Consider the following 25,073-nt stretch of genomic DNA (forward strand, 5'->3'; position numbering starts at 1 on the left):
TATGGGGGTTTACCAATGCAGCTTTTACCAATGATATTACAAAAAAAAAAAAAGATGCACAGCAGTGAAATGCACCTCATATAATTTGTAATATTATTTCACCAAATTATTACAGCTTTTTTTGTTTGTTTACTTCTTGTTTTTCAAGTTCTTTATCCCTTTCTTAAGCTTCACATGAATTTTTTTAAAGACAATAAGAAATGGCCAATCTCATCTCCCCAGTGCTAATGTCTCTCCATACCCGAGTGAAGACTGGCAGCATTTGCCTTTTAAAGACGGATAGAGTTATTTGCAGATGGACAGCACAGAGCAAGCCCTTCCAGAAATCTGAACACTTTGTTTATGATTACATGCAGGGTCAAGTATAATCTCCCACTGCTCAGTTAAATGGCAGCAGCTTAGCTGAAAGTGAATACTACCGTGCAAAGGTGCAATAAATTATAAGCCACCTGGGTTGCAGAGTGAATGACAGCTGGCAAACTCGGTCTTAACACCTCTAATATAGCTCCCTGTTCATCTGATGAGCTTCTGAAGAAAAAGAGGATTTACAGGAAAATCAAAGTTATTGTTTCTTTTATCTCTCATAATACTGCAGGTCATTCAGGAGGAGGATTTCTGCAGGCAGCTTAAATGATAAATAGTGACAGATTCTAAGGAGAAATGACACTGGTATTAGCAGTAATTTCATTTGTTGAGAAGTTGACAGACATGATGAAAAGGAACATTCCTCTGCACCCGCTGCTACTCCACCTCTGACCTTGGAGGCAGCTGTCATGAGCAGCTCTGCTCTTTGCTCCCCTGCACACACAGTGTCTGTGACAGGCAGAAACTAAAACCCCTTCAAATAACCTCTTGCGCAGTAAAACTGCACGGTACAAAATTGGTTGGATTAAGGAAATCTGGGTGACCTTCCTGTAAGCAATGCCTGTTGCAAACCGGAGTGGCACAGGGACACAACTCAGCCTTGCTTTTCAGAGTGTCTGAGACCACATCAGGATATATACACAAAAGCTAACAAGGTGAAAACTTGAACCCCTGGATTACTGCTGCTATTCCATGAACGCCCTAACATAAGTTCTTGGTGTCTCCAGCTTTAGCTGCAGCTTTCTGATATGTGATGAGTTTAATTTTAACCTAACAACTTTGTATTTTCATTATGAATATGATTTGCTTTTATTTGCCTTTTTTTTTTCCCTTCTAAAATCTTTCTGTTTTGTTAGTGTAAGAACCACTTCTAATGTTGGGGGTTTTTTTCTGGCATTTTTTGATTAGAGCTAGGAATTCAAGCGTGCATTAGAGCAATATAACTGGGGACCTGTATTGAATGCAGGGTGGGGACCAGTACACCTAAACCATGGAAGGCTTTACACCAAAGCAAACTTGCTGATAGGCCAGCAGTGGCAGCAGATGCTATAAATACTACACTAAAAGAAGCTAAGGAGAAGTTAGTCCAGTATAATGAACTGATCTGGAACCTCCAGGGGAATAACAGTGAAGCTGCAGCCACTATCTTTGCCACTGCTGCAACCCGGGAGAAGGACCCCAGCGTGGGAGAGGCAGAGAGCAATTGATATAAATAAATAACCAGAGAAATAGAAGGCTGCTTAATGGGATAGATACTGAGAGTAACTAAAGACTAATCCAAATATTCATTCCAAGCTGAAGCTGACCTCCCTGGGTTGAAATGACTCAGAAAATGAGGGAGAAAGGTCAATGGGATACCCACAAAACCATTCACCCAGCTGCCCAAATCTCCCTGATAAGAAAACAACTTTTAGCACTGGAAAAGAAACAAAACAAAACGAAAACTACAATCAAACTCATATTTGGCCAAAATCAAAAGCATAAAAGAGCTGCAGGGAAGTTGAAATAACAGACTGAATATTCAGATTATTGTTTGAAAGGAAGCCCTTGGGGTTTAAATTCCAGTAAGCAGAAGTGACTTCTACAAGAACCTTGACACAGAGATCAGTTTGCTTAGGTACTCACTCTTACCCCTGATGGAGGAGAAGAAAATGTAGGACCTGGCTGGCCAAAGGATCTTGCTGGCGTAGTGATAAAAGATGTGCCGACATTTGGTGGATAATCTAAATAATGGATTACACACATGAAAATCTTGACTAATATCAACTGCATTAATGTGCTCAATAAGCAGTGCCCCATTTACATAGTAAGTAATTTCATAGCCTCTACACCAAATTATACACTGTTTTGTTGTACTGTAAAAAACAGTCACTGTTTGAAAGAAAAATAAATTCATACTTAGAAAGGCACAGTATTGGCTTTTAACCTTTCTGTGCACAACCTCTCAAAATTTTTCCTTGGAAACTTTTATCACTTTTCATTTAAAAAGCCCACTTCTCCCCAGAAAGTGAATTCCCTTTCAAATAAAAGAATTGTTTTTAACTATTGCACATACAACCATTTACCTTCGATACTAGGTGGATTGAAAACTGCTGCATTATTTGGTGATAAATGCAATGTTCCATCTGCTGAGCTTAACATACACCGGATACCAGTGCTGGAAAAGAAAGAAAAGAATTTTAGAAGCATGCATAATGTGCCATAAATATTCAAGCTTAATTATTAGGCAGCAAATTCCCAGTGTAAAGCCACTGAAGTAAGCGACGCTCTGTTAGCAGTTCAGTTTGAAGAGTGACTCTAAAATAATACTTACTTATCTGAAAAAGCCATACATTTTTGGATGTGAAGACTTCCCTTAATGTGCTGATCCCAGTCCTATGTTGAAACAAAGAAATGATGAGCATGGGAAAAATCCTGAGACAAATTTAAAAGAGATTATTCCTCTGTTCAGTTTACCTTATTCTAAAACCAATACTCAGATGCTAAAGATCAAACCATGTGATGCTGGAGCCAAGCATCCAATGCATTATTATTTATCCAAAGCATTATTATTCATCCAATGCATTTTCATTATTTGTAGGTTGAATTATAGGTTACTTTACAAAAGCAGAGCTTCTCTGTATTTACTTTTAAATTCAGTATATTTCAATTAATTAAGTTACTTCACTCTAGCTGAAGAGCTCATCCTGCAAGATGCTAAGCACTCTCAACTCCTGCAATGTCCATAAAGAAGGTGTTCAGTACTCGGGGCAGCCACAACGCTGCTTATTATTTCAATAGATTAGCAGCATTTGTCAAGGTACATTCAGCTATTTACACTTCTATGATCCAACTGAGGCAGTGCATTAAACACCACCTAACAGACCCACTGAAACTCACTGTAATAACATTTCCCCTGCTCTTTCTAAATGTTTAATGAAAAGAAGAAATGCCCAGCATGCCCTACACAGGGGCTACTTCAGCCCAGCCCTGTAGCTGCAGTAATCACAGCAAACCCTTTTGCAAGCAGTTGTTAAAAGAGTAAAAGGGAAAGCTGAAAGCAAATATATTCAAATATCCCAAAGCCCCAGGGTATGTAAGTATCAGGTACTATTTCATTTGCTGTCCATTTTCCTTTCTACATACATGTTGTTGTCATTTTATTGTCAGGCCACCACGAGCATGAGAATACATGCCTTTGTGGTTAGGTGCTGGTCCTGTGATATGATAGAAAAGGTCACAGGGACTCGTACAGGGCTCACCGGGAAAGCAGAACAACACCAGCCAAAGCCCATGGATAGCTGTGGGGCTCAGAGGGCCACAAAAGTGGTCATCTCCAGACCTGATCTATATAACATGACTTAGCCCACAGGCTCTCTGGGGATCTGGGAAGCTGCTTCTTGAGGGTGAAGTTGAACTTGCAGCTCCCTTGGCAGTGTAACAGAGAAGTAGGAACACGGGGTGCACCACATGTCCTGAGCAGCTTCTTTGCTTCCAGGCCAAAGTTGCTGCGGACCTTGAGCCCTAAATTTTCCTGAGACATACTAGGAGGAAGAGATCCCAACAGAGGAATTATTAAAATAATTTTATCAAAAAATGTGCTGATTTGTGTAAGCAAGCTGCTTCCACAAAGCTCTTAGGGAGAAGCCCTTGGGATCAGAAAGGGAGAAGCAGATGAAACTGCAGACGTGGGGTTACAACAGTGGTTTGAGAATTGGGGGATCAGCTTCAAGCTCCTCCCCGCCTCGCTCTGGGCCCATGAGGTGAGCTGTGACCTCAGCCCAGACCTCATGCCAGCGCTGTAATCTCACCATCTTTCACGGCAAGATGCGGAACAAAACCAGATCTCAAAACCCCAGTAACTGCCATGAAACAGATGCACAACACCCTAAGCCGACTTATGACTCTCTGTCTCTGCTTCTCTCAGGGCACCTTGGCTGTGATGGACACTGGCAGCGAGGGGTGGCAGGAGCTGATGGCCAGATCAGCCACCTTGTAGCCTGTTCAAGGGTCCGAGCTGTGCCCCAGGGACACCCTAAAACCACCCACCTTCAGATCGAAAATCTTCTTGTCGCACAGGGCACAGACGTGGGGGAAGTGGAGAGGGGCCACGCCACGGAGGTCACCCAGCTGGTGTGGCGGCAGGGAGCGAGTGGTCAGGTCGGGCACGCTGCTGCTCTGCTCCTCCTTCTGCCTCATGCGAGGGCTGCCGAAGCTCTGTGTGCTGTGGTTGAGGCGGCCGAAGGCGGGGGGGGCGGCCGCGCTGAACTTTGTGTCAGGTGTCGGCTCTTCGGGGTTGTACAGCTCGTTTCTTATTTCATACTGCTGCTGACTCGCTGACGGCCACAGGCTGTCGCTGGGCATGAGGTCAGGCTTGTTTTGGCTGGGGAAATTAGGGATGTTTTCCCACTGGTTGCTTGTACCACTGCCATGCAAGACGGGGCCGGGATCTCCTTTTGAATGGGAGCTGGTGTGTGGGTCGCTGGGGAAGGCCCGTGCTGCCCCGTGCTGTGCTGCTGCCCCGTAGGACTCCTTGGGAAATGCTGCCGACGCCTCGTGCTGCAGCTGGCTGGGAGCCCCGAAGTGACCCTCGTAGCGTGGCCCTGCTGCCGAGGCAGCGGTGTGGGTCCCACCAGCGAGGAAGCTGTGCTGGCTGGACTGGTCGCCCTCTGAGGCGTACGCCTGAGGGGTGGCCGTGGCGGCATTTTGCTTATTGTACTCATAAAAGCCCCCTGCAGCGGCGGACGTGGAGGCACCCGCCTTGTTGAGGCCCACCACCACGGGTTGCTGGCCAGAGGTTGGAGCCATGACACCTCCAAAGGGGCTCATGACGATGGCATTGGGGGCCTGGGCCTGGACAGGCCCCAGGCCACTCCCTGGCGTGGCTAAGGCTGGGCTCTGGGCAGGAAAGGCAATGCCACTGGAGGGGAACCTCGTGCCGGCGATGCCGGGCCCCTGCGGCGGCCCCGCGGCGTGGCCCTGTGGGGCATTCATCACGGTGGGGTGCCTCAGCTGGTTGAAGAGTGGCTGGGACATGGCCACTTTGGAGAGAACCTGGTTAAGGACGGTGGCAGCAGTTGGGTTGTTGGTAACGGCTGTCTGAGCCAACTTCAGCCTGTGGAGCGTGAGCTGCGCCTGGAGCTGGGCCAGCTGCAGGCTCGCTGGCGAGGGGAGCAGGGGGCTCGGGGCGCCAACAGAGAACGGGCTCTTTTCCAGGAGCTTGGCAGCACTGCAAGGGATAAGGATTTGGGTTAGCCGAATTCACCCCCACATCTACCTACACTTGTCTCATCTTGAAGCCCAGGGATACACAGCTGCTTCCAGAGATTTAGCTTACCTAAACTCAGGGAAAGCAAGAGGGTGATTGAGAACGTATCCATAACAAGTCATCTTCCCCTCCACATCTGCTGCTGCATCCCTTTCAATCAAAAAGCTACAAAGCTCATAGGGGAGAAAACTATGCCGAAGATCTCACTTTAAAGCCCTCATTGCATCCCTCATCAACTTCTGGATCAGGCCTTCAGCTCATTTTAAGTACCCATGGGGCTTATGCTTTTAATGCAGACCAGGAACAGGCCACACGGACCCTCCCACACCATCTTCCAATCAACAATTTTTCCCCTTTTTGCACTTCATGCAACCTCCAGCCTCCCTGCTGAGACATCACTGCTCCTGACTGGTTTTGTGATGTTACCATTTTTCCCTTTTCCCACAGAACAGGAGGTTGTGAAGAAAAGGACATTAAATGGGACTATAAAGCCAGCCCTGTAGGTACTTCACACCTAGCACATCTGGCTGCATAAAGCAAAATATAAATATACCACAGGCATTTATTTTGTTTACAGTTCTCATGGAATTAATCTCCACAGCAGCCTGTTCTATAACAAAATATATAGATTCCCTGTTGAGCAGATGCAAATACAGAAGAGGAAAAAAAAAGTGAACTATCTGCCAGAAACTGAAGCAACTATGAACAGACTGTCCTGAAGAGTTCTCCCTGTTCAGCTGGAATGTAAGGCAAAATTTCTGCAGTGCCAGCTGGTAAAAATCAAGGTCTTTATACTTTCTAGAAATGAGAGGTGCACTCAGTGTTCTCCTTCAAGTCCCATACATGGGATGAATGAATGATTACTAAATTGCCTGCTTGAATTCCAGAACTGAGAAAATAGGAGATGACATTTTCAGGCACATGGTGGTTCCTTGCTTTGGGAAGCACCTTTGGAACACCTCACCACTTCACAGCACCACCACCAAATTTTCCTCCTCCCACCTTGTCAAACCTTGCAAACATAAACCAGGAAAAAATAAATCAATATGGGTAAAGTGAGTGGTGAGACACCGGCACAGGTTGCCCTGAGAAGCTGTGGATGCTCCATCCCTGGAGGTGTTCAAGGTCAGGTTGGAGAGGGCTCTGAACAAGCTGGTCTAGTGAAAGGTGTCCCTGCCCATGGCAGGGAGGGTTGGAACTAGATGATCTTTAAGTCTCTCCCAACCCAAGCCATTCTATGATTCTATGAAAGTCTAGCAAAGTTACATGCAAGCAAAATGGAAAATACTAGGCAGCACTAACTTCCAGGCAGCTGCACCCACCCTGCTTTTATCACTCTCCCTGCACCCCTTCAGGTTGCCTCCTGCATCATCTGTGGCAAAGCAAGCCTGGTCTCCATGCACCTACACCACCCTATGGCCACACTCCCTCCATATGTCATGCTGCCTACATGTGGATACCATCAGCCATGTCCATGCCCCACCAGAAAAATGTTATCTTTCCCTTTCCACCACCAGGACCTCTGCTCACAGACAGCACAGCTACTCAGTGCATTACAAATGGCTGTTCGTTCTGACAATGAGAGCAGAGAGCACTTACACAACAGGGCTGTGGTCCAAAGCTCAATTAATTTATATTGTAAAAACATATTGGGTTTCAATTGAGGCCTTTCAAAGTAGCAGGAGCTATGCATCACACAACCCTCACTGTTAATAATTGGCCAATTTGCTAAACTGCATGGATGAAGTTGTAGTTAATGATAAATGTCTTGTCAGCATGCTACATTTGAAAACCACAAATTAGGAAAACATCTGCTTAAATCCAAAGTATGACTAAGAGAAAATGAATGGGTTTCATATTTAACATTTAACTTCCACTAGCAACTGCAAGGCACATCTGTCTCCCAAAATACAAACCGCCGTTTGGATAAGTGCATCATTATGTAATGACACCACTCCCTGCCAGCACAAGCTGACACCAGTGCTCAGCTTCAGAGCTGAGGTGCCTTTTGTTTTCCCATGAGGTTTCCATCGCTTACCCTCTGACTTGCACTTAGAACACAGTTTGCTGTAAATTTGATTATGGATGAGAGTCAGGGTTCAAGGGCAGTCAAAACAACATGGAAGCTTTCAGAAACCCCAGCCCCAAAAACCTGTGAGATCCTGAGGACCCATAAAAGCTACCAAGGAGTTCCATGTGGTGTGAGGGGCTCAGCAAGCAGGGGATGTCACATTGTGACACATATTGTCATCGCTGAAGGGGACATGGTCTGACCCTGTGCCTGGGCTCTATTGTGCCACCAGCATCTGGAGTGTCCTGACTTATGTTGTACTTGCAAAGGATTTGCCACAGTCCTGACGATTGTTCCATTTTGTAGCTGGCTATACCTGTTCTTTAAGTAAGTTGCAAAACTCTTCTAAAAAGTTTTATAGAGCATGCAAATAAGAACTGCCTGGTGGTCTTAAAATAAAAAGAAAAGCCAGCAGCATATATTGTTTTCAGGCTCAGGAGCCACAGATGACTCCTGTTACCAGCAATAGAATTCCACTGTGCTGCAAGCCTACGCAGCAGCGAGAGTATCCCAACAGCTGCAGCCACTTCCCAACTCTGGCGGCTGGCTACCTGCTGGATGGAGGCACAGGCTCCTTCTCTCCAGAGAAACATCTCACTTGACACTGCCACAAGCCCTGAAGCTGCCTCAGCCTCATATTTTGACCAGATTCGGAGCGCTGTCTTTAAGAACCTCCCAGCACACAAGTAGTGCCCTGTCAGAGCACCCCCCGCTGAGCAGGCCTGGGCACTTGCTGCTCCCCAGCTCTCACTCCTGGGATCTGCTGCCAGGCATGGGGAAGGCAAGGCCAGGAATGCCCTGCACAGCCACACCAGCCACCTCAGACAAACAGTCTGTGGGCCCTGCTGTGGAGCAGCACCCATCGGCTTCATCCCCCGATTGCAAGCCAGCCGTGGGAAGGTCTGGGACTGCAGGAAACCTCACCTGCAGGAAAATGAATGCTGTAAGGAGAAGCCACAGCCTCCAATCCACTCATAGAGGGACAGAATTAATAAGGAGAGTGGCTCCCATGCAGCAATAGGTTTGGGAACAGCCACAGCTTCAAAATCCATGTCTGTTATGAATTTCCAGATTTCAGGGTGTTTCAGGTTGCAGAGTTAGCTTCCCACAGCAGAAACAGAATATTTTATCATCTAATCAAGGCAAAGAAGGAAGGGCTTGTTCATGGGTCAGTGGGAAAACCAGATATGCAGATGGGAGGTTGGGAGAAGACCTGTGTATAAAGCATCTTTCAGAGAGACACCCAGATTTGAGGTTTTCTGTTCTGCTACGAAATACACGACATAAGAGATGCACAAGGCCAGCATGCACAGGTTTGAAAGTTTCTTTCCCTCTTTCTCTTCTACAAACATAATGCTTATGTATTTGATAACACATTTTTGTAAATAACCCTGCCAGAGATTTACTAAACTACTGGAAAGTGTAAACACAAAGTGAAGATAGCACTAAAACATTTTGTGGGGGCCGTTCACCACTCATACACACACACTTCCCACCCCAGTTCGTCCTCAGGTTACCAAAACGCAGCCCCCACCTGCTCGTGGGGGGTCTCTGCTCTAAGATGATTGAAAGCAGCTGAATGAAGCTCTCATTCTCCGTCCAGTGCTCAGGGAATTGGCCTGCATCAGACAAAGTCAGCTCTATCCCGTGCGAAACATTCCTGATTATAAGGTCAGCAATGTAAAAAGTAAACAGAAGTTGTCCTCTGCAATTATTTATTTAACATCCACTGTACAGCTGGCCTGCACCAGCAATCTCTTGCACAACCAGGAAAGCCAGAAATGGTCTTTCTTTGCTAAAATACTCACAGGCAGGAGTGCTGCCGTACAGTTTCCACACAGAAATCCATAATCCAGGTTAGTTTTCACACTGCTCTGGGAGATAGGAGTTGAAGTGGTACATAGACTACTACAATACTCACAATGAGATTGCAAACATTGGCAAGGTCATATTGCTATAAATCAATTCAGCCCATCTGCTATCCCTGTAATCCTTATTATGCTTTTAGCATCCAGAAACAGAGAGCAACACAGCATCAGAGGTATCTAGATGTCTCAATTATTTGAGCCATCCTGTCTACAAGAGTGATGAAAAGGCCGACCACAAAATGTCTATCAGAACAGACTAACAACCTGGAGCTTGATTTTCAAGTATTAAAACTAAGGGTTTTCAAGTGCTGCCCAGCACCTTTCAAAATTAAGAAATAAATAAAAAAAAATCTGAATTAATAAAGTGATGATCTGAGCTGGAACTATTTATTTAGGAATTTAGACCCAAAGACATCTGAAATACTGCAAAGAGTGTGAATTAGAATACTTAAAAAAATCCCACAAAAAGTAATTCGTAGCAGTGCAGAATTTGTTTTCTTGCATTTTCCATGAATCTTGCATATCTTCTAAGATTTTTACATTCCATTCCCTATGTCATATTTGCTTTTATATATAATTACACCTACCTGTCAAAATTTTTGCAAGAAAAATTTTTAATATTTTTTTTCCAAAATGTACACTTTTTTCCCCAAGCTGTTAAAATTTCAGAATTAAAGTGGCCAATGACATTAAGACACTCAAGTATTCTATATGTATCATCACCTGCACTAGCACAGTACTACATTTGAAACCATGTTTGCAGTAGCGTGCTGGTTTCTAAAGCTGTTTCTGAATCAATTTTTCTAACAGTGAGCAAACTATAAATTTGTAATCCAGGAGTCTTGAATACATTCCACAAAACCATTTCCTAATTATCGAAGCACAAAATAAATTATATTCTGTTATGCAGAAATGTGAATATCCCTTCCCTGCAACGTATCATTTATGCAATGCAAAACACACGAGGCTGCCTTCTCTAAACTCACCCAAAACAATTGGCGCTGTACTAAAAAAGCAAATAAAAAAGCCTTAAAAATATACAGATCAACTGTTAGATAGACAAAGTTGGCAAGACAGTTTTCAAAGAAAAATGCAGCATGTGACAGTACTTCACTGAAATTATGTTTGTATGTGAGGACAGAATTCAGCCTCTTGAGTACAAGGAAACTGCAGAGTCATGTTTCAAACACCAGTAGGAGTAAAGACAAAGTTCAGCAATCTCAACAACATATATTAATTATAATAGTAATTAGTCATTATACTACTAATAATTATATTATAATTACATTTTATGTTATGTTGTTTTGCTGATCCCATTAATAACACAGGGTTTATTTTCATTTGTGCTTGTTGAATAAATCCAGCACTTATGTAACAAAGACTAGAACACTGGTTATAAAATGGATACATGAACTTTTTCCTATACTTCTAGACTGTTTCTGGCCGATACTAAATGAGTGTTCACTTTCTCTTCAGCTCTACAGAAGTATTTTCTTTTGGTTTTAGTAAAATTGCTTTCTTGGTCAGAAAAGCTTGGAAAGACTGCTGAAAGAAGAAAAACCCTCCACCTTTATAATTTGAGCTCTGAAATCATTTATTACTAAACTTTTTTGTGCTGAGTTATGGTTAGAAATTATTAAAAAAAGAGATCATGTTTCCCAGCTAATTATGGGGAGCACTAAAAACCTTAAGCTACTTTAATACATGTATAAGCTGCAAGTAAAACCCTTCTTATCCCAAATAATGATTTCTAAAGCCCTCCATTATACTACTGAGAGAGGAAAATAAAACATCAGCCAATGTATACACGTGCTTTGCCAAGTGAGTTTTACATACATTTGGCAATGCTAAACTTTATCATCTGGACAATTACCCAGCCTAACAGTTAGCAGGAAGATGAAATGTAAAATGTTATCACAGAGCTGCTAACCTCGATGTTTACAAAGCTGATAGAAGTTAAGTGCTTTGCTCCTACCAAGAGTAGGAGCTTCTACTCTTTAAACTTTCAATCCAAGATGTTCTCTGCCAAGCAATTTTCACCAAGAAAGGGACAAGATAAAAGGGCAGAACATATGGCTCTATCTTGGATAACAGTTCATTGTAATCACAGAAATAAAATAGGAAATGATCTTAGGAGGATGGTTACATGGTTCACTGCTGACAGCATAAACCAGTCTGCCCATGCACGCAGAGAAGGGTTTCCCTCACCGTCCTGTAGCTGCTATCATATCTTCTCTACAACCATCCCAGCTCCTTTTTCTGCACATTTTGTATTGTGTATTGTGTTTGTTTGTAATGCCCAGTCTGATTGCTTTGCTTCATAACAGCACAGCCCCTTCTGTGGTTCCCTGTTACACTCAGCCACTTTCCTGAAAGGATATTGCCCAGAGATGCTGGTTAGGAAGAATTCCTGGAGCTCAGCTGGTCTGACTTCCCACACAATAAAGAACAGCTCAGTCCTTGCTTCTTTTGACTATCCAACAGATTAATTGTACCACCATTTCATTTTGTCCTCATCAGTACTGCATCCGGGGTACATGGGATCCAGCTTGTCAAGATTACTCTGGATTCCCATGCTGCCTCCAGAGCACTTGTAAATCCTCTCCTCTTGGCACCAACTGCAGATTTAATGGATGCTTTGCTCATCCAAGTTATCAATGAAAGCATCAAATAGACTGAGGAGTGTTCCCAGTAAGGGAACTGTGGTGTACTTTCCATCTGCTCTCCAAACATCAGTAATTCAAGGATATCTTACTCACCTTGCAGCTTTGCTTTGCATGCTGAAGAGACCATGCTCTTTCCTCCCTCACAGTCACTTCTGTTCAAAAAAAGCTACTGTTCTACATGCATTTGCAAGAATTAAAGGGTGGATCATCTCTGGTGAGACTGATTTCTTATTAACAACTCTTGCTCTATAGTTCTGGGAGAGTTGTTTTGGATTGTTGTTTAAAACCAATCCTGGCTTCTTTGCAACAACATTTGCTTCTATTGCATTTAGCTGTTTTCAAATGCTGAATACAGTGCCATAAAAAACAGTTGGCACTTTCAACGCCAGAACAACAATGCCAGGTACCATTGAAGTCTGCGCTGGCCATCACACTTCCTGTGTATGTTACCCAGTATACACTTCATACTGAAAATTTGTCTTTTATATTGTGTATAACTCCAGATTGTATACTAGGCTTATTTCTGCCTTACCCCATGCAACACATCTCTCCAAAAATATTTAATTCCGCGAAGTCCAGCTCTTTTCAAGTAAGGGATATAGTCTAGCAAATGTACCACCTAAACCTAAGGCTATATGTAATGATTTGCAGAAGTTGCAAAAATTACTATATTGTTTCATGATATTTAAATGTTGTTTGGTTTTGATGATGTGCCACAGTATGTCAAAGGTGTCTCTGAGAATTAGTGTGCACATCAGAACACTGGTCTACATTTTAAATTTCAATAGGCAGCCATACTAATTCCTTTAGTTATACTGCAACCATCTAGCTGCAACTTCTTCCTAAGGAGATTAAATTCTTTATTTACGGAAGTTAAAAGAAATGTATTTTTTAAAAATTGTTTTAAATGTATGCTAAAACTTGCCAGAAACAGCTATAGCACCAGATCACTGCCCTTGGTAACATATTGCAAAGTTCTAAATTAGCAGAGAAATCATGCCACAGTTTTGTGGAGCTTTCGGGGCATGCTGCGACATTCCGGCAGTGCCACACTGTGCCTGCCTCCCCAGTGCCCTTCCAGCTCTTATCAGCCAGGCTTCAAATACCCCTTTACCATGCAAAGTCCACAGGTCGGATTATCCTTGCCAACCAGCATCCCAGCAGGGTTCCTGTAAGGAAGGGTCCTCAATAACCTCATCACCTGAACAGCCACAGACCCTGTGCAGATGATGGTGTCCGGGTGCTGTGCGTCCGTGCCCCAAGACCCTCCTGCTCCTGCCCCAGGCTGCAAACTGACGGCGACTTGCCAGGAGGCTGAGGAGCACAGAAGACCTTTTGTGGGGCGAGAAGCATGAGAAAAGGTGGTATGGACTGTAATGCAAACCCACAGGGCGAGCAAAGAGGCAGGGACAAGGATTAGAGTTGGAAGAGCCAGGGAACTCCGGCTGGAACAGGGCAAGCAGCTCCACCAAACACACCCCTGCTTTGGGGACGGTGCCTGCTGCTTTGCCACACGGCCTGGTGTTCGCTGTGCTGCTCCAAGCCTCCCCTCGAAAATGAAAGAAATCTGGGCAGAAATTATCTGGAAAGCTTATGTTAATAAAAAAAAAAGAGAACACAGCCTTTAAAAAAGAAGAAAACAAGTCAGAAACCCTTCAAAGGCTTTTTACATGAGCACGTAGGCAAATGCCCAACAGAAAAATAATCTTTGACGTATAGTATTTACTAGAAAAGATATTACAGTAATATCTCACCACACCTCCTGCTAATGTGTTTTCTGCATAGTATTGTTAACTACTACAAAAATAATAAGTTTGAATGTATCAATATCTCACAGTGCCTGGAGGCACAGCTGTTTTCATTTGTATGTTTAAAGTAGGAGCTATAATGTGGTAGGCGGATAATTCCTCATTTGAATAAGCCATTTCTATTTCACAGTAACATAAGACAATATAAAAGCCCTTTTACCAAGGTAATATCTTCAGTTTGTAGACAGGAAAATGACATATAACTGTGGAAGGGGTAAAGTACTAAGAAGGATTTTTATTTCTAAAGTATTTTCATTTGTGCTCAAAGGATTGTCATTTGTGGAAAAAAAACCCCCAAAAATATTAAACTCACTTTTGATTTTTAACTATTAGTCCCAATGATACACTTGGAAAGATTAATTAAAAAGCATATTAGTAAATTAAATCTCTAGGAGAACATGAGTGGCACAGGCTACAGAAATCGCACGTAAACCTGAGCTCTTCTGTTTGTACCCCAGGTCAGCCGAAAACTGACAGCTTGGGACTACAAGTCACCCAGGAGCATCACAGTCATTTCTTAATTAATCCAGGATCCCCATCTCCTCTAAAAGCTGTTTCTATGCTGTGTGTTACTAACCAACATACACAAGAGCGCACAAAGAGAAAGGCTGAAATAGCTCCTCTCTGAAGGGGCCAATATGAGTTACTTTATCGCTAATACTGAAAAGTAGGCAACTTAAAACAATAAATCTAAAAAAAACCCAACAAAAACCCAAACCAAAAACCAAACAAATAAAAGAAAAAAAACTAAAAAAACCCTCATAAAAATCCCCTCAAAGCTTCAGCTATTTTTCAATCGGATTTCTGATTAGAAAAACAGAACCTCTGAACCTCTGTGGATTTCCTAAGATATATATATTACATGACTATATACGTAGGCCTATTTTTTGGCTTTCCTTTTATGTATATTTTAAAACAATATAAATGTTATAACTTCCTATTGTTTAGGTACCTACACGCATTACTGACATACATAAATTATACATGAGCCTTATGAAGTCCAAACCTAAGTCAGCTCTTACTGAAGTGTGCTGCAAAGCCTTTCCTGATTTCACTGTAGCAAGAGCAATACTCCTGTATCTCGTTTTGGTTATATTTAATTTAAACATAAAACATCAAAGAAGTTTGCTCTCTTCAGAATACTCTGTAACTCTAATAAACTTTTCATGATCTCTTTGAAATCAGCCTTTAATGCTAGGCCATAATATGCTGTTATGCAGAAGTAATATGCAGCATATTGTAGCCTAGAAGCTTTCATTATCTGTTTTGCAATGAATGTTGCTCACTTTTTTCTTTAATGCACCCTAATTTCTATGCTAAAGAAATTTTAATGTGAATCTTAAAAGATATATACGAGGTTTTCTTTATTTTTCTTGCGTTAAAGGGCAACAGTTGTATGAATCAGACCTGAACACGTTCCTTCTGGCAGAAAACAGCCTGTGCCAGAACTGCTGCAACTCTTTGGCTTTGAGGAGTTTAATTTATTGTCTTGAATAATAAACTGCCATTCAATCAACCTTGTGAAACAAAACATAAAACAGGACCATACTTAAATTTTGAACAGTGACCAAAGAGTTTTCCACAAAGGAAACAAAATTGGGAGAGGCATTTTATATTAAATAATGTCAATTAGTTTGTTCTCCCTTTCTGTCTGCCTTCAGTATTAATTAGGACTAACTGACAGTTAATATGCTCTAAGCTCTGCATGGTAAAATTGATTAGTATACTAAGATGGAAAATAAGAATCAGATTTTGATGAAAAATATCACGTTTCAGAGCACTGCATGTGGCAGCTGTGAGCAAGGAAAAAGTGTGAAGATATTAACCCATCCACGACACCCAGCTGGGCATTTGCCCAGTCCTGCTGACAGAACTGTCAATGGAGATGGCTGGCCACTACTTTTTGGTTAAGTACTGCACTATTTCCTCTTAATTTTTCTTGATGGTTTTGTCCATTTTTACTATAATGAGCATGCCCTGCTCAGTAGCTGTTGTCCAACTGTCTAAGAAGCTTACACTACAAAACGCTCTGGGACTCAGATTCATTTTTTGTGTGAAAAGATGTCTAAGAAAGTTATGAGTGCTATTGGTTTTCTAAAAAAAAAAATTTTCTTTTAAATTATCATATTTATTTACCAGGCTTTATTTCTGAAAATAAAAAGCTATCTTGAAGTATAAAGTAAAAGTCATTAAAAATCCCCAAACAATAAGATGATAAACCAAACAAAAAATAGCAATGTTGCTCTGATTCTTCTGTTTTTTTATTCCAAGGAACTCTATTCATAGTCTAATGAAGGCATTTCCAAATTCAAACGTCTTTGAAATGTTTTGGTGGTTTGACTTCTTTCACGTTTTGTAAATAATAATTTGCCCACTAGTTGTAAACAACATTAATATAGTTCTGCTTTGTGCCTTCTCACACAGACTACGAAGCTTATTACAGGGCGGCTAACCATGGCAAATCAATAGGATACAATAGGGTGTGGAATGTCTTTTAAAGTCTAAAAGCCCTGTATTACAAAAAGCTAAGCACGATAAGAAGCTACTGCACAAACCAGATCGTATCGTTAATTTGAAATCCCAGTTAGCCGTTGCCGCCAGAGCTGCACTTGCCTGTCTTTTCCCTTTGCTATGGAAAGAGCTGTATTTAAAATTAAACTTTAAAGATCGCTAAGATACTCTGGGCAGATCGGCGTCCCTCCTTGCTGGAGACGGGGGACACGGGCATTTCAGCACGGTGGTGGGAGGACACGGATGACACGACATGATCTTACCTTCTAGCAACATGTAGGGCTGTCGGGAGCAGCGAGCGGGTGCGGAGCAAGCGTGGTCAGGAGCCGATGTCAGTGTGGCGCACATGCCTCCTGGTAACATCCCACTGGCATTCTACCTGCTCTCTGTGCCCTGGCTATTTACAAGCTTCCTTCCAGAAAGTCACAACTTTAGGAATGAAAAAAACCCACCCCAAATGGAGGACTGGAAGGCAGATCACGTGACCGCCAGGAGCCGGTCTTGTTGCATTACACGCAGCAAGTGTGGATGGCAAACAATATCAGTTGATGTTTATGCCATATGTTCTCGGCCTCTTCACGTATCGGCACCAAAATCCTGTTTCCGTACAGTGCAGTAGGGATCCTACTGCGAAGAGGGTCACAGTCTAATTAGGCAAACTGCGGAAAAAACACAGCTCACTAACGAAGACCAAGAGGGACTGACTTTCACAAAGCAAGTCCTTGCTCTGGAAGGCAAGAAACATTACCCAGCCAAAGTTTTAAAAATTTCTTAAAACACGCGCTCGAATACATCACATCTTATCCCCTGAGCAACCTGTCCATGTTCAGGCTGGCTTCTTCCTAAGGACAGTTGACGTTTTGAGCAGAGACAGTGCTGATATTTGGGCTATTGCTTGAGTCAGCTGTCTGCCTGCTTGGAAACGTTCGGCAAGAAGGAAACTCCTCATCCAGCGCTAATCCACTGCCCCAAAAGTGCACGAGTGTTGACCTGTGCCACACATTCTGCTGAGACTCTAAAGCAAGGGCAAGAGGCAACACAAAGCCCGCACATCCATAATGCAGTCTGATGATTTATCTCAGCAGGTCTTTTCTTGTTGCAATCCACCTTTTCCTTGTAAACCAAAGCTTTTCAGGATAAGTTTTGCACTTTTCTAAACCAAAATATGTCATGCCTTACATCTGGGTGACAAAATTAATGATCCTTCCCATATTTCACACTATTCAGAAATTAACATAGACACAAAACCTGATATTTTCCTGTTCCTGTTTCTAACATGCAAAAGTATATATGTGAATTAAGAAATAAATTCTGTTATAAGGAAATAAATGAGCTGTTCTCTCATATCCAAAGATCAAAATAAGGCCAATATTCCTATTTTTGCCAAGGGTACATTAGCCTCTTTAGTCCATCAGATGATACTCCTTACAGCAAGAGCTTGTTAAACTTCCTTTTTCCAGCATTAGTCTGGAAATTAGTCTTTTGTAATAGCAGTAGCATTCTGTATGTGACATGAGCCTTCTATGGAAGATGCCATTTCCAAAATTACCTTGCAGTAAGGCAAACTAAATCAGCCTGTGAATATGCACCTCTTAGGGGTCTCCATCCATGTTTTCTAATTTTTTCCTTGCCTTCTTTCTTCCTTCCTGTGCCATGTCAGAGAGTTCTCCCCATCCCTCTAAAGGAGCAAACTATTGTTCAAGTTTCTGGCTTTTCTCCAAATAAAAAACCACAATGTTTGAGAGATGGCAAGGACCGTGACTGAAAGGGGAAAGGCGTTTAACAGGTGGTCCAAGGGGGTTCCTTCCACATACAACTCCCATCAGGAAACAGCAGAAAATTCAGGGGAAGTAGAAGGAATTAGTAAAAGCTACAGGGCTTTTCTACAGCCTGTCACATCACCCCCCAGCACAGACGCCCTCACGCTCTGCTCTGCATCTGCATTTCATTAAACAGGGCGAAGAAACACAAACCAACTTTCACTTGAATCTGAACTCTCCATTTCATGTCAACCTCAGGACAGTCATGCGAAACACATGTGGTGAGTTCAGCCTGGGAACTGTGTCGGGACCTTTCCGGCTGGGAGCAGAGCTAATCCTCCCCACTGCCCGCATATGGCTCGTGACCGAGCACTGCAGGTTCCTCCCTGCCCGCAGCTGCCGGCCCAATCGGCGGCACGGGCAGTGCCAGCCAACTGCACTGTGTCAGCAGATGGAATTGCACTTTTTCCACCGAGTCAAAGCAGGCCAATGACGGAAAGCAAGGCGAGTAACATGGGCGATTTGATTTCAGAAAACGCTACCTAACTCATGGGCTGCGTGGTCGCTGATCTCTCTGGAGAGGGAAAAAATTCACTCTCTCAGTTCTCTGTGTTCCCTAACCTGCATTTTCATCTGTCATCAGATACTCGAGTTTCCCTTCACACCCAGGGAAAGATCTTGCCCCAAAACAACGGCGTTCCACGCAATCTGGCAAGTCTCATCCCTGTGGCATGTCCCTGCCTCATCTATTTGCTGAGCTGGAGGATAAAAAAAACAAAAAAAAAGAAAGAAACCAGTAGCTAGTCCTTTCCCTGCTTCCTCACAAGGAAAGACCTGCCATTCAAATTAAATGACTTAACATTCACTATTATGTGCTTTTTCAGCTCTTTTTGCAACTTTAAAAGTGACCAAAAATAAATATTACTTTTGAAAGCTAACGCACTTCAGAGAGACAGTGAAGTCACTCAGCTGGTTAAATTTCAGCTGGGAGCATCTTCATTGTTCTCAGATAGTCTCAATACCCACCTTGTCGGCACATGCAAGGTCTCCCAACTGCCTGACGCCCTCCTTTAAGGTAATATGATGCTCCCAGGGGCTGGTGAGATGAGAAAGGATCACTGGCAGTCTTTGAATATTAGTATGGGTAAGGAAAAAAAAAATCATTCAGACTACTTGGATCGAAAAAAACCCCCAAACCATAGATGAAGTAATGCAGCCGAGAACAGATTTTAGCTGAGCAGTTGAGAAATCATTGAGTCAAAGGCAATAACATATTTGATGAGGAGTTCTAAGTCCTGTGATGCAGCTTTTCAGGAAATTTCGCTCTCTAACACTCTAATTTGAGATTGTTTAAGAATGGCTTTCTACTTGAGAGGTTAATCTTTTCATATAAATTGCCCAGCACAATTTCTGGACTCTGATGTCTCTTCATGCTTTTAAAAATCTCATTTTATTACAGCAAGCACAAAAAAAAATATCACATTCTGCCTCTATCTCCAGAGCTTCTGCATCATAGTATTACTATTACAAAAAACATCAGTACGTCATTTAGAAAACATCCTGAGAAGTCAGATGCATCAACGCAAGCCAAGCAGGAATGTGACGGATCAATTTGAATATTTAAACAGCGGAATTCAGAAGAAAAAACAGACCAAGATCTCCAGATATGGGAGAATCCCCACTCATAGAATATTACTGAATAATGACACATTCTGATATTTGGATGGAACATGAGCCTGAAGATCTCTTGGCATAAACCACCATCTACAGGGTGGAGTTTTGAAGAAGCTTATCTCCATATTCCACAAAAATGAGCTTTAGAGTCATGCTTCTATAATACCCAAGAAGTGAGATGCTCGAAGACAGAACTGCAGTTGGATCTGCTATAAGAATTCCTGTATTTCTGTAATAATCAAATAAGTTCTTTTAAAAGGAGTTTGCTTCATCCATCTCAACCTCTATAATGTAATGCACAGTAAAACAGTGCAATATCTTCTTCACCCAAGAAAGAAGAGCTTAAGAAGCTGTCTTTACACTGCATGCAGAAAACTTCACATATATTTTTTCTGCTCTTACTTGCAGCCAGTCAGTCCTCCTGAGCTCTCATCCTGCTCCATATAGCAATATTCAAACAAATGATCTTAAAAAAAGGCAGCTGCAATTCTTTTTGCAGCAGCATTACAGCCTGATTTGGCCAGGACACGAAACCAGCCTCTTTACTGGGACTAGAATCAGACAACTTCATCTACAACTTCTTTATGACAGACAGGAAAACTGAACATCTGTCTCACATGTCTATAACTCAACTAATAAACTGAAGACCAGAAATACTCCAGAGATCTGTTATTCCAAAATTCTGGGGTGCCTGGACATTGACATTTTTTGACAACCACTAGCAAACCCATTCAAAGTTCATAAATACTTTTATAACACGACATCAAGAAACAGTGACAAACCTTATCATAGTCTTCTAGGGTTATGGGTGTAACTACTGTTAAATACTAAAACAGGCCCACATCAGTATTTCTAACTTTTTTTTAATTGCTCAAGTGTCTGTAGAGTAAGTCTTCAGAGACTGGCAGCATCAAATCTAACTGCCCATATATAATAGTAAGATTACAATGTAGTGCTGCTGCCAGGGTCAGGGTCACTCCTGCTCCCTGGTATCAGACCTGCTAGGATGAGTTGTGAAACCTGATTTGGGGAAGGCAAAGGACCCTCTGGGTGACCAAGGATGAGACACCTTGTGTTACACCTAAGGACAGAGTCGATTGCTTAGTGGCCTTTTCTAGCCAAGAAAACCTCTACTGAGCTGACATTTCCTCGTGTGTCCAGCATTCACACTTCTGTGGCTGGTGCAAGTACTATGCTAATCAAATACTCTAACACAAGCATTTTAGTTCCATAGAAAATACGATTTACCAGAGAAAATAGTTGAATTTTAAGCAGGAACAGCAAATCTGCAGTTGCCCGTATGTAATAACACAAGCTGAAAAACTTTCACTGCAGAGAAACGCTGGGCTTCTGCACTACTGCCAGCTGCTTCCCATCTAAGGGCAGAGGACAGTCACCTGCTTTAATGGTGTTCTTCATACCTTTCTGTTACTCCTAGTGGGTTTTGTATTGTAGTCCACAGTGAATGCAGTAGTTCATTATCACACAGGAAAATAATCTGGTGGATGGGACAGCAGCTGAAGACAGTGTAAGTGTTCAGCAAAATTATAAAGGGATCTTGAGCAGTTTCCATAGGTGAGTTGGTTTTCAATTACTTAATTGAATTACCTAAAATCCTCCAGCACAATGGATCAGTCTCGAAGTCTCTCTCTCTCATCAGATTAATTAACCCTTCCGTCAGGTCTTCTAGCTGTGATCTGGCTCATGGTCTCTGTGTCCGTAATACTTTCAGAAGCTTTCACCTTTTGACTGGTCTACTGAAAGCAAAGTCTTTGTTCATCACTGGAGCTTGAAAGAGAATAATACGCACGATAAGTTCTGCTGCCTACTCCACCTTTAGCATAAGGATAACTTACAGAGGGATACCTAGATGTCATTGATGAAAACTCAGTAACAAAGCATTTAGTTTTGTCCCATCTGACCATACCTCTGGAAAAGGACACAGTCAGCGAGGCTTTCACTAATACAGAACAGTGTTTACTGCAGGCCATCTTGTCCTGCTCAGTTATTTTCATCTAATGCAATGCGCAGATGTTGTAGAAATTAAAAGTACTGCAGAGTTGCCATTAATTTGCAGCACAGGAAAGACTCGTTCATTTTCTCCTCTCGGAATGAGTGTGGCTCAGTACATGGGGTCTAGGACAGCCCAGCTCTTCAGCAGCTCTGTCTGGAGTATGCAGAGGTACGCAAAAAAGCTCCTTCCCTGTCTTATATGTCGGTCTTGAGGGGTGTGATGGAGACAGCCAGTCCCAAGTGCCATCTGCCACGCTACATGTGAGCATCACACTCTGCTGCCCCTTCACATGCCTGGCTGGATTAGCTGATGTCAACAAGATAGTTACACCCTTCCCTACATGGGCACATGCGGGGCGTCCAACTCCATGTGCACCATGGGGGAGGGACTGTGGGGATGGGATGGACAAAACACAGGCCTGAAGCCTTGGGAAGCAAAGCCAATCAACTCCTGACTCTTGAAACAGGATCAGAGGCCCTGGGAACAGAGCCCTGGGGCGGAGTCAGACACGCTGAGCAGATTTTGTCCTGAATAAAAGTCCCCCGATAGCAAGGTGTAAGACAGCCCAGCGTTTCAGTGCTTCCAGCCTTTTTTGGTTCCTCATCTCTCACTCTCTCCAGAGTCAGCACAGTTGGCATGATGAGTACAGTGGCCCTTGAGCATCCGAAACTGATGCTGAGGAGTAAAGGCTCAATGATCTGCCCAGTTTGGAGCATCTCCAGGTGTGGGGCATTTCTCACCAGTGCCACAAAGGCAGGAGACAACAGGGAACAAACCCAGACTGTATCGGGTGCTTCCCCCGTCCCTTGCATGCTGTGTTTGCTCTGGAGAAGGTTGTTGATCTGTAGCATGAGCAAGAATGTGCCAACGACCCTTTTGTCCTCCTGATCTCCAAGGAGGTAAAGAAGACAAGCAATACCAGGTCTATAAACAGATTGTGGAAACGACAGAAGTGTTTCAAATTAATCTAAAGATGGGCTCAAAGCTGCCCCAAGGTGGTAAGTCTGGGCAGCGAGCAGAAAATGAAATTGTCAACAAGAATGGAAACAGGGCAATGAGTTAGAATGTGTGTTCTTCCATTTGATGCATATACCTTAAGGAGAGAAAGATACTAAAGTGTTTTCACATAAAGAAGCTGAATGTAAATGTGAAATACTGCATGAAAATGAACAGGAATAAACCTGAGACTTAAATATTAATACTAACATCTAGGATAAGCCATTTTAATAACATCACCACTCTGCTTCTACCCAGCAAAACATGCTGATGCAGGCTGGGAAATCTGAGGAGCAGCTCATGTGATGCAAACTCCTGACATTCCCCCAGACATGACTAAGCTTAAACAAGTGGCATTATCTGGTGCATTTGAAAGCAAGATGTGAAGAACATGATCGGGGGGCTTTTTATGGTACCACTCAAAATGTTCCTGTTCAGATGGGGTTTGTGTAGTGAAGGATATTACAAACAAGTTAAGATTTGCCTGCAGCTTTCATAGTCTTGCCAGCCTTGAACTTTGGAGAGAGTGCTGAGAGCTACCAGCATGAACATAAAGAACAGTAGTTCTGTGAAAATGCCTATAATCAAGCTGACACCATACCCTATGACAAATATAACTACAACTCCTATCACAGAAAACACAGCCTTAGCTACAAATAGAGCCTAAAGCAGGCACTCTTAGTCAGTTTTGCAAGTTTTACATCATTACAAATACACTGATATTTAAAGTCTGCTGCTTCCAAATGTACAATTATATAGTAGGTCATCACAAATGCTGTTTTCCAAACATGAAGCTGAACACATATATAAGCTTTTTATTAGCTGAAAAGTGATCAAAAGGAAAATGAAAATAAATGTATGACATGAATCCCAGATGCTGTTACCCTGAAGTGTGTGCACAGCTCAAGACCACCAAGCTCAAACAGCACTTAAGCCCCTATGCAAGTACACCCTAAAGGCACACAGTGCCTGGCCCAGAGCTCCTGCTTAATTTTATTCTACATTCATAGGTATTTATTTAAAAAAAAAATCTTGATATTACAAATGAAGACTTCTGCTTTTGAAGAAATTAAAGCAAAGAGATTACACTTAATTTTAAAAGATTTTCAAAACTTATAAGGTATGGAGTTAAACTCAGCCTCTTCAAATACAAACCGATGCATGTTTTCAATCTAAAGAATCTTGTCATTTCCAATCTTTCCTACCTAGACTTCTGCATTTAGCTCAGCAACTAATGGAGGTGCTTGCTGGCTGATACTGCCACCCAATGGCTTTTTAGTCATTAACAGCTTACCAAAAAAATAAAATAAAATAAAATAAAATCAGATGTAACATAGAACCAGTTCTGCTTCTGCTATGGGAACAGAAAGTGCCTGGGTAGGACATTTCCAGTAAAGAGACCTTCTGAAAAATGACTATATAAATTACATGTTAAAAATACTCATTTGAGCGAGGTGGAAATGGAACGAATTCTCAGAGTTTCAGGTGAATATTCTTACTATCATTTCCAGCAATAAACATGAGTGAACAATTCAGCTGATGTGGACACCAGCTCCTGCACCCAGTACTGAGCCATGCATTTCTGAATATGTTCCCCCACCACAGGAGAAGTGATAAACAGCCATTTTCTCCTTCCCCTTGAACCACAGTTCCTGATCAGTAATGGGAGCTGCCTCTGGGCAATTTTTTCCCCCAGACATTTAAAAACCAACACAGATTTTAAAAGGGAGAAACTCAGCACTCAGTTTATACAGTAAAAAAATACTTATTCCCAGGTGCAGTGAGTGGCACTGAGTCTCAGACAGGGGAAGCTGTGTGGGTAGTACCCAAGGAAACCCTGCAGGCAGCTGTAAGCCTTGGTTACACTTTAGCCCTTCCGGACATAAAGCAAATACTGAATGGCTCTCGAGAGGTTTTAATTCAGGGGAGGGTGAAGGATCCAACAAATTGTCTTGTGATCTCTGAATATGTATCTATGTAGAAAAAGTAAAAGGGCCTCCAAGAAGAGAAACAAAATTAATTAAAAGATTGAGGAGAAAGAAAACTCTGGCTCCATTCCTGAAATCAAGTCCATAAGAGATTTCTTTGCCCACA

General features: G+C 42.5%; 1 protein-coding gene across 2 annotated transcripts in view; it reads right to left on the bottom strand.

Moving 5' to 3' along the window:
• RBM20 (RNA binding motif protein 20) overlaps positions 1 to 25,073 on the bottom strand; it is a 100,737-nt gene that overhangs the window by 17,998 nt on the left and 57,666 nt on the right. For both annotated transcript variants that reach the window (XM_039381135.1, XM_027735255.2), the window contains exons 2-5: positions 4,393 to 5,572; positions 2,678 to 2,739; positions 2,430 to 2,521; positions 1,996 to 2,087 (exon numbers count right to left, since the gene is read on the bottom strand). In XM_039381135.1, coding sequence (XP_039237069.1) covers positions 1,996 to 2,087; positions 2,430 to 2,521; positions 2,678 to 2,739; positions 4,393 to 5,572 — 1,426 coding nt within the window. The remainder of the gene's footprint in view (positions 1 to 1,995; positions 2,088 to 2,429; positions 2,522 to 2,677; positions 2,740 to 4,392; positions 5,573 to 25,073) is intronic.

This window comes from Pipra filicauda, unplaced genomic scaffold (genome assembly GCF_003945595.2).
Source record: "Pipra filicauda isolate LSUMZ 115617 unplaced genomic scaffold, ASM394559v2 scaffold213_size2393758_pilon, whole genome shotgun sequence".
Classification (NCBI taxonomy): domain Eukaryota; kingdom Metazoa; phylum Chordata; class Aves; order Passeriformes; family Pipridae; genus Pipra; species Pipra filicauda.